Genomic DNA, 10,362 nt, shown 5'->3' on the forward strand with positions numbered 1-10,362 from the left:
TGCAAAAGAACACTGAACACTACACACCTTTCCATCCGACACATTAGCAGCTGGTGAAGACTCAGTAGTAGAGGCTGAAGGGAATATATGAAAGCTAGCATCTCTTGGAGATCTCACAATCTCATTCTGACGGTAAAGCCGGTGGTGGCGTAATTTTGAAACCCATGCATCAAATGAATCCTGGGACTTCACCTGGAAACAAATTCACTATCAAGAAAGTATTCAAAATACTACTTTTCTGCGTATCTTTCATGGTTTCATTTATTTCTACCGTGGATGAAAAGAGAAAAAGTATTTGCACCCCTTTTTACCTTCAGATGATAGATGTGTTCTTCTGTGTCAAGATCTATTCTACGAGCCTTCTTTTTGATAGACATAACTGATAAACCCACATCAATGCTCCCGTGGACTTTGCCTTTCTGTATCTAAAATCACAAAGCATGGTAAGAAATTGGTAGTATCATGCACTTCTTCACTGTATTTAACAGAAAAATATCTGGTGCTGAAATGGTTTTCCATTTTATGAACATTTTAATATAAAGCCACATTAGAAAATAAAAACTGTAGTCAGACTAAACACTTCATATATTAATAGACCGACAAAAGTATCTCACGAGAAGTGCTCGGTGCAAAGCCAACTCCAAAGTTCAAGTGTGTTGGTTCACACCAGTACACAGCTACAGGTAAGTGAAAAGCAGAGAAAATTAGACAGTACTCAGCTCCCTGCTGCTACCACTTGATAATTATTGGTATCAGATCTAACTAACTTAATGCTACACTTTATATCTCCTGAGTACATTGTAATCACTTCTCTGTTCTATCCACATACCTCAGAATAATCAGCTCTGACTGACATAAATATTGAAAACAAAAAATACATGGTCAGTCTAATCTCTCAAGCACCTTCATTACATAAACTACTTTAAGTAACATAGTTTTTATTTTCACAGAAGTAAGAAAAGGTAGAATTCTTGAGGACAGAACTCAATCAAAACCTTACATGCTTCTATACATGATCTCTCTTGGAATCCATAAACAATTTTCATCTGTGCTCCGTCATAAATGTGCCTAGAGCAAGTATGGGATTTAATCACCCTGGTAGGCTGCATTCCAATACAAATTTTAAAACAGTCTTCAACTTTACTTACATCAATTGGTGACTTTGAATATTTCAACATTCCGTTATCCAGGACAAAAAACCTCTGAAAGAAAAAAAAAATCATTCTTAATGAGCAGATGCAATTTAAACTATGTACAATAATTCATCTGCAAAAGAAAAGAATTACTCTGTAGCAATTAAGGAATGCTTGTGGGTTGGAAAGAAAGGAAAAATACAGCATTGGGTAATTTTCTTTCCTGTTTTTGAACAACAATTATCTTCTCAGCAAGAAAAACTAGATTCTCTTTTTTTGACATGATGTTCTAGGTTTTATGTAACAAACCTTGATATTGAAGGGGATTTTTTCAAGTTTTCCAGCCAATTCAATAAACTCTATAAGAAAGACACTGTAGTCCCCCTTTCTTCATTTTCTTCCTGTTTTCCTTCCCACAGAAGCTGGTCATATTTCAATTAACAACCTACCTTCCCTATCCAGAAACTGAAAACCTTTTTCCAGTGCAAGATCTACATCCCAAAGGGAAGACCCACCTATGGATGTTCTTGTGGTCTCCTTGATCTCCAGATGGGAAAAAAATGCAGCCTGTGAGACACTGCTCTACCATCTGTAACTGTGTGTCTCATGGCAGACCTCTAGACAGGGAGGTAAAGATGAGATTGTAAATCGTGCTGATTATACCTTTTCTAGATGTAATCTAGCTAATACAGGTATTAGTACAAGTGTAAGTATTACAGCATTCCCAACAACATACCCAAGTCTTCCCTGGTCAACCTGTTCCAGTGCCTCACCACTCTCACTGTAAAAAACTTCCTCCTAATAGCCAATCTAAATCCACCCTCTTTCAGCTTAAAGCCATTACCACTCATCCTGTCGCTACACTCCCTGATGAAGAGTGCCTCCCCATCTCTCCTGTAGCCCCCTTTAAGTACTGGAAGGCTGCTATAAGGTGTCCCTGTAGCCCTCTCTTCTCCAGGCTGAACAACCCCAACACTCTCAGCCTGTCCTTGTACAGGAGGTGCTCCAGCCCTCTGACCATCTTTGTGGCTCTCCTCTGGACCCACTCCAACAGGTCCATGTCCTTCCTGTGCTGAGGGCTCCAGATGGATGCAGTCCTAATGTACTAATTAGTGCCTGCTAATTAATAGAAACTAATTCATATTTTTAGAGTCTAACCTAAAGTACTAATCTACGTTAAAAATCTAGAACACAGCAAAATATTATCCTAGACTCTCTAAACTGTCTGACATAGAAGGGAAGGACAATGTTTTCATGATGTAAACCTGTTAAATCAACACTATGAAGCAGGGCCAGTAGTTAGTTGGCAGAAAATCTCTCATTAAGATGGTTCTGAAAATTATGTCAGTTGCACCACAGATGGTACCAATATCTCACACAGGGTGAGAAAACAGTGCTTTCCTGGAGATGTAACTTCTTGAATAAGATGTCAAAACAGGAGGGGTTTTGGTTCTTTTTTTTTTTAAGTAGGTATGGTCATTAATGGACTTCACAAGAACATGATATTCGTTCCATATTGCTATACCTCTCTAAGTTCCATGCACAAAAGAAAATGACCTTTCCTCATATTTTGTGCCAAAGCATACTGTACTTCAGAAAACGATAAGCTGCTCTTCAAGTTGTACAGATTATACCTGGTACGCTACTAAAGCACATTCAGAACCACCAGAATATGACATGCAACATTCAATAGATAGAGGATGCTATGGCTTTGCCAGCAGGACACTGACACAGCACATGGTACAGTTCCTGTCTCCGGAATTTGTCACTGGGCTCTCAGTACAAAGTTTCATTATGGAAACTGCAGGATATCAAGGCAGCAGTTGAAAAGAAAAGTAACTTATTAGTAAACCTGCAGTTTCTAAACATAAGTTCAGCATAGATCCTTAGGTGAAATGTAAGGCAGAGTAGAGGGAGACGCTGAACTGTGAAGCTCTTGATCACGTTAAAATTTATTTACACAGATAACGGCTCTAAAGTTAGCATGAAAAACAGGTCAGCAGTAGTGATCTCCTTTATAGAACTGTGAAAGTTAGACTCCCCTTGCTCTCCTATAAAGTTCCTTACCAAAACAGACACTTGTCCAAGAAACAACACATTAACATAATATATGGAGTGGAAACAGTCAATTGTTCCACATATTCTTACAGATGTGATTAACTGTTTTGAGTTTTTGGGTTTTTTTGGGAGGGAGGGGTGGTTTGTCTAGGTTTTACTTATTTGGGGTTTTTTTGGTGTGCTTGATTGTTTGGCTTTTTAAATAGACTCTCATTTTCTGTTCTTTCAGTGTTTCAGGCATGTCAGTTTTAAATCCTTTAGTTGCCCTAGACTAAATTCAAGTAGTGCATATGTATTTGGTTGCTGAAACTACAAACTCTAGTTAAGTAAAACAAAACCAAACAATCTAAGGTAGATAGGCATGCACAAAAAAGGGTGGCAGGCATATGTACAAGTTAGTAAAACATTCAGAAACAATAGAGAAATTAGAAAAAAAAGTGTAATTTATACTAGTATGAACTGCATTTGGGCTCAGACCTGAGCAAGTTCCACAATGTTTAGCAAAAAAACAAAGTTTGTGCTTTTCCAGAAAAAACATCATATATAACAAATGGTTTCACTATCCTTTGCAGTAAAACATATTCTGCCCTAGAAAATTATCCTGCTTCAAGTTCCCTCAACTACAAAAAGACAAATGGGCATCAATACCACACATCTTGTTGCTAAAAAGGGGGGGAATGTAATTATTATGGTGTAAAATACAGACAAAAGAGTTCATGAACACCAGGTTTAGGGCTAACAAAAGGTACAATTATACATGGAGAAATGTCTCCAAATGAAATACATAGAAAGAGGAGATTTGGGGTTGAGTTTGGGGGTGTTTTGTTTTGTCTTTTCAAATTGAGACATCTAATGACAAAAGTGCATAGTCCCAGTGCATGCCCACACAGAAGATTGCAATCAAGACAGCAAACAAAATTCAGGGACAAAGCTGAGCAAATCTGCCTAGTTAGCACACCCAAAGGGGAATGCTCTCCTGTACAAATACCTTGGGTTCACGCAAAGCCCCTCGACTCTGCGCTGCTATCATGAAATCCAGTGTACACTAAGGTAAACTCAATGCAATATTACAGTACAGGGATACATTTTGTTATAATATATTGGAAAGAACAAAAGGGATATTGATTAAACCTCTTAAACCACAAGGCAACTGCTGCATTAGTTACAACTTCTGCCTGGATTTTTAATACAACACTAGGCAGCAGGCACTGCAATTTGAAAGCCATGAGCTGTGTGCAAACTAATTCTTTAAACAATTCAAAGAACAAGCCATACACCAAAATCCTGAGTATTTATTTGACATCCTAATTTCCTCTAGACAAAAAATCCCAACTCATAAAATGAGGCAATAATCTTTTGACTGTTTTGTGAGACATTTACCTTGTGCCAACCTTTTAAAGGCCATTTTCTCTTTTTCAGCATGAAACCTTCATGTTTGTCTGGCTTCTGGACATGGGTCTGGCCTATTTTCAGACCCTCTATGATTTCCCAGCTGTCAGGTTCCTGGTGAAAAAGTATGAAGACACATTGATTAATTAACAGTGGACACACTTGATGAAAAATTGTACTTACATGTAGCACCAATTCTCCAGTGCAAGACAAAGAGTAAAGGAGGGCTAGGCTTTTAAATTTACTTGTAGTACCAAACTACGTGGTCACTGTACTATGTGTTGCTGTATCTCATTTAAAACTACTGAATATAAATATTTTGGGAAGTCTAATCATACTCTTTGAGGTAACTCAAAGGAAGTTGATGCTTTTTAAAAAGTCTGACACTGTAACTGAATGACAATCTGAGGGTGGGTCTGGACATGCTGTTCACAACAAGGACTGCATCCTCATGAAATAAATACGTCCAAATACACAAAAACAGGATAGAATAGTGGTTGAGCTAGGTACGAGAAAGGTCAGACCTGCTACTGGAGGTAACAGTGTGAAAGTGCAGGTGGCTCTGACCACCCGTTAAGTCTATCCAGAAGGCACACCACAAATCAGCACTGCACTGTAACAACTGAAAGGACTGAAGAGATTTTGCAAGTGGGGCATGGGCAGAATGTGCATGTTAAAAATGTCCCTTTACTCAGAGTGCTCCTTCTCTAAAAAAAGATGGGATCATGAGATGAAATGAGGAAGAAACTATACTGTTAAATACAAGGGCATATATTAACAGTGCCCTTTGTAGTATTCCCATATCATAAAATATTGTAAATTTTCTGATCTTTAAAGTACAAGCTATATTGATTCTGGATTTCCTTAAAATCAGAAAAAAAAAAGCAGAAGAATTTGGTTTGTTGTTGGTTTGTAATGTAGTCAGCTCTTGTCTTCAAAGGCATTTTATAACAGTTCCACACACTAATTGTGTCTTTAGAAATCTGCAAAAGGAAATTAATCTTTTTAAAATTTTCCTGAATTCATTTTCACTGTATTAAGAGAAATTTATGGGAAAGCTAACCAATCTTCTGTCTCGGGAAAAGAATAGGACCTGTATCATTTCAGATACAATCAGCTCTATGCCTTTCAGAGAGCCAATAAAAGCATATTTCTTGTACATACCACGACTTATGCATAGCAACTTCTACAACTCAAGCCAGACATTATATACTATAGTGAACAGCTAAAGAACAATATTTTTAAAGAGAAAAACCAGAGTCCTGCCTTTGTTTCTGTCCTCTTGCTACTACCATAATAAATAAAATTCTGCACCAATTTAAAAATCTCCTATTGCCTGCTCATTAAGACTGTATTTTACTAATGCTATCCTACAAAGTTTTAAACTTGCATTTTCTCAGCTGATCCATCACAACTCCCAGCAATGTTATGAAAGTTATCAAGAGAGGAAGGAGATCATACAGCATCAAACATTTAAAGGGAAAAAAAATTGTCTCCATTTCCCACTAAAATATTGAAAGCTGAGCACTGTCAATCTTTCGTAACACTTCCAAGTAAGTTACACAGCCCTGATAACGTTAACATCACTATTACAAAAATACAATTCCAAAAGCAACACCAAATTTCAAATCTACAATTTTCAGTAAGGTCTTGTTATTTTTGAGAAGGGTGAAAAGTTCTGTCCCAAGTAATACATACTGGAGTAAATGTTAATAGAAGTGTTTGCTCAGTTTATTTTCCCTGCATAACTATAAGCTGAAACTATCCCAGTGCCTGTAAATGCCATGCTCAAAAGACATCTTTTTTACTTCCCTGTGTTTTACTTGGATATTCTATTTCCACTACCGCAGAGGGAAGCACATACGCATTATTTTTTCCCTAACTTTGCACTTGAGGGGGGCAAATTAAACTATGAGTCCCCTGGGGCGAGCAGAGAATCTCTCTCCACAACTCTGCCAACTGATTCTTCACCACATTGATTTCTCCTTTAGAAGACCAGCTGCAGGCGTAAGTCTTTTATCTACTAGATAACATCAGTATTGATTACTTCTCAACTAGAAATCACAGAACTTTGTATACCTATTCATTTAAACAAAAGGCCTGATTCAGAAGGACAAAATGAGCAATTATTCAATACAAGGTGGATGCTTGTCTTCTGCTGCACCTGTGCTACAAGCTGTACTTAAAACCACCCTAACAATCTAACTGTGCCTCATCCCACAGGTTTGGTGTGTTGAGATATGCCTAATACAAGGGACATCATGCAAGAGCAGCCAGAAACAGGGAGAAATCAGAGTGAAACTGATATGCTTAAGGGTCCTCATACAATGCGGATTCCCAAGTACAGCATTAGTACCTTAGGACTTCTGTGATTCCCTACGTATTACGTAAGAAACAGCTCCGCACAAAGCAGCAGGAACAGGGGAACACAAGCGCAACTTGCAGTCCTTGGGTCTGCATATGCCCCAGGTATTGGGAGAAAGGGAGCCAATACCAACAGCTTTCTGAACCTAGTCTTTTTGTTTGCAAAGTATTTCTTTCACAAATAAAGCAGAATGAACCATTTCATTTTCCCTGAACAGAATGTTTCCTTTTGAATTCGTTTTTCCAATTCTGTTTCAGAACTTACAGGCATTTGATTTCAGATTTTTCTTTTCCACCAAATGTTCCATCACAGCATCCTCACCTTTTCAGTAACAATCTTACTGTTTCAAATGAAGTCTCTTAAAATGAAGCCTTCTTTACATGGAATTAGACATATTTGTAACTAGTTATTCCAAAAATGAGGAATTTAGCCAGCTGACTGCAAAGAAACACACACAAGGCTGCACCTTTCAGGAGCCGGTGGTGTTACCCCTACAGTTCTATCCGTTTCTCTGCCTCAGGAAAGATGTTCTCAGCAAGAGATTTTAAATTTCAAACTTAAAGAAACTACCCACAAAGAATACAGTTTTTTTAAATTACTATAATTGATTAGCAGCACTTTTGGACTTGGATATGATTTGTTCTACCTTAATAAGAGGATTGGCCTGGATCATTTCTCAAAGTCCCTTCAAGCCCCATACTCAGAGACAGTAAAACTTTTTCCTGGGGGCCATCCATAGGCAAAAAAACCCCAGACCACTACCATGATCCAAATCCTTAATTTTGTTCATATAACATCTACTAAAGACTACTGGCCCCTCTAACACCTCAGCTGGGTAATAGGAAGCTCCAGAGCAAGCTCACAATATCCTCAGTGGTAGAATCATACAAAGCAATATCCCAGAGCTGTTAGTCAAACTAGTTTGTAACTACAGAGGGAAAATCATTATCCAGATTACAGCCTATGCTTTTGCTTACCTTGGATAGAGAGATATGATCACTTTCAAGGAACTGCTTGCTTAAAGAAGGATCTGTACTTCCTGAAGAAGCCTTCCGCTCCAAAATGTGAATGCTCTTTGGGGGGGGGGGGAAAAAAAAAAAAAAAAAAGTAATTAAAGATAACAACGTGTCATTCAAAGTTACTTTTTTGGAAATACATATTAAGTAATGAATGACCAATCATTACACTGCTTATACAAAATATCAGCATCATGGCTCAAAACATACCAAGTACTGCCCATGCATAATGTAACTGAACAAATACTGTCTTCTGAGGCAATACACCTCTCTTTCCTTCCTCTCTTTCTTTTTTTGTCATGTCATTGGTTTTTGAACTAATTACTCTGTTCAGCCTAGAAACGGCTGAGAACTAAAAAAAGGCAGGAAAGACAAGTAATGCAGTCCTTATGTACAGAGATGCAAAGTGCTTCCAGCCAGACCTGTTATGGTTTCTGTTAAGATACAAGGCACTGAGTATACATAGTGTGCAGTCGGCACTGTTCTACATTCACTTCTGAAGCAAACCATTGCACATAAGATACTACTGCCTTTCACATATTCATTATCACACCTTAGCATTTTGTTACTACCTTCTCAATTGAGGTGAAGTAACTCATTACAAGAGTGCTTTTAATAGATTACGAATGTTCACAAGATCATTTACTGGATCTCAGCTGATGGGCCTGCTGATTAACATTTTTGGGACACAACTATCTTAAACCATTATAGCTGGTTTATGTGTGACAAGACTATAAAATTTTATATGTCCAAAGCATGTTACAAAAATTAAACACAATGTCACAACTAGTCTTGAATAAACTGTTATTCTTAAAAGACATCTAAGAATGTCTTCCCATTTTCCAGAAATATTTCAGTCATATTTTGCAAAAGAAAAAGCACTTCTGATACAGGAGAAAATAACCACATTCTGCCTGCTTGGATTTGCATTTTGTTCTTTGGTGAAATTTTGCTACATCTCATATTACTATTTGGTAAGAATTCTACCACAACATGTCAGTAGTATCTCTTTGTCATGAAATAAAAGAATTTCATTTCCAGGACATGTAGCAAAACGACAAACTTGCAATTACCCTCTGAGAAGCGTAAGCTTTTCTCAACTGAAAATGACAATTAAATTTTGTTCACATTTAAGCTTCTTTACAGTCACTGAAGAAGAGATTACACAGGTACAAGTGACAGCAGGAACAATCAGGGAGTATAAAAACACATACAAACAGCAGAGTAAATATTATTGTTTGTACATATAACTAAGTACATAAGCACCATAACCAAACTAAATGAAAATAAACACAGCTATTCATATAACACAGACCACATCTTGCTGCAGAGCAACACACAGACCTTCACTGTTCTCTTTCAATTTGCAACTGTGAATGAGAATAGGAAAATATGGAGATTGTCTCTGTTGTCAGTGGAGATTAATAAGCATCCCTGCCACCGTGCAACAATAATCAGTATTTATTTTCAGTTACTTTTGATTTAATTCTACAGAGAAGAATGTGGAAAAGCTGTGGTATTATGTTACCTACCACATTCCCCAGGGCCAGACAGCAAAAGCTGTGTTGTCTAAGCTTTGAATTCTTCTCCTTTATCAAAGAGAGGCCAATCTCACTACTTAGCCCAATGTCTATTACTAGCCAGATGAGAAAAACATTTGTATGTATGTAGCACAAGTTCCTACATTACATGTCAAATAATTTAATATGCTTGTTTGATCTGAGCACCACAAAGTTACTAATGATAAACCATGATAAAGTTTTCTCACTGAATAGATGAAATGCTACTTATGCACACAGTATCACCTTTAAACAATACACAAGAAAACCTAAATCTGTTCCTCCAAGGAAGATTAAAATGTTGCTTGATTAACATAATCAGGACAATTCCAAAATTTCTTGACAGCTTTGTTTGGCAGGCGGAAATCCCGCCATCTTGAGGTGGAGCAATGCCCAATACAGATGTTCTGAAGGTCTCATATGTAGCAGACAATGCGGTTTGTTGTTACATAACTGCAATTCCATTTTGTACAATATTTAGAGTTGAGTAACCCAACAGCCTTTGGCTTGCCAGATTTCCAGTGACATTTTCAACCGCATGATTTTAAGGCAGGGGGGTTTTGTGCCTTTTTTTTAATCAGCCCTCAGTCATTACAGTTCCACTTCAGTTGAGAAATGCGCTATTAGCCAACAGCACTTTAATGAATGCTGACTTATTCAACTATTTGTTTGGAAATAAGAAAATTAACACTTTTGAAATAAAATTGCCTTCTTTACTTTCCTTACTTCAAGAAACGTTGTCTTGTTGTCTGTAAACATGTTTTCCAATTCTTTTCTGTCATGACCACTATTACACTGACACAAAATCTTTTATTTGAACTTGTCTTTTTTTTTTACATGGG

General features: G+C 37.4%; 1 protein-coding gene across 1 annotated transcript in view; it reads right to left on the reverse strand.

Annotated features, from left to right (window-relative positions):
• Nucleotides 1-8,018, reverse strand: part of OSBPL6 (oxysterol binding protein-like 6) — a gene marked incomplete at its 5' end in the record, with an annotated part of 35,019 nt that extends 27,001 nt beyond the window's left edge. Inside the window, 5 exons of the mRNA XM_010081213.1 lie at nucleotides 28-192; nucleotides 312-425; nucleotides 1,149-1,202; nucleotides 4,572-4,694; nucleotides 7,923-8,018. Coding sequence (XP_010079515.1) covers nucleotides 28-192; nucleotides 312-425; nucleotides 1,149-1,202; nucleotides 4,572-4,694; nucleotides 7,923-8,018 — 552 coding nt within the window. The remainder of the gene's footprint in view (nucleotides 1-27; nucleotides 193-311; nucleotides 426-1,148; nucleotides 1,203-4,571; nucleotides 4,695-7,922) is intronic.
• Nucleotides 8,019-10,362: the final 2,344 nt, after the last annotated feature.

The sequence above is a fragment of the Pterocles gutturalis genome, unplaced genomic scaffold, assembly GCF_000699245.1.
Source record: "Pterocles gutturalis isolate BGI_N339 unplaced genomic scaffold, ASM69924v1 scaffold12874, whole genome shotgun sequence".
NCBI lineage: Eukaryota > Metazoa > Chordata > Aves > Pterocliformes > Pteroclidae > Pterocles > Pterocles gutturalis.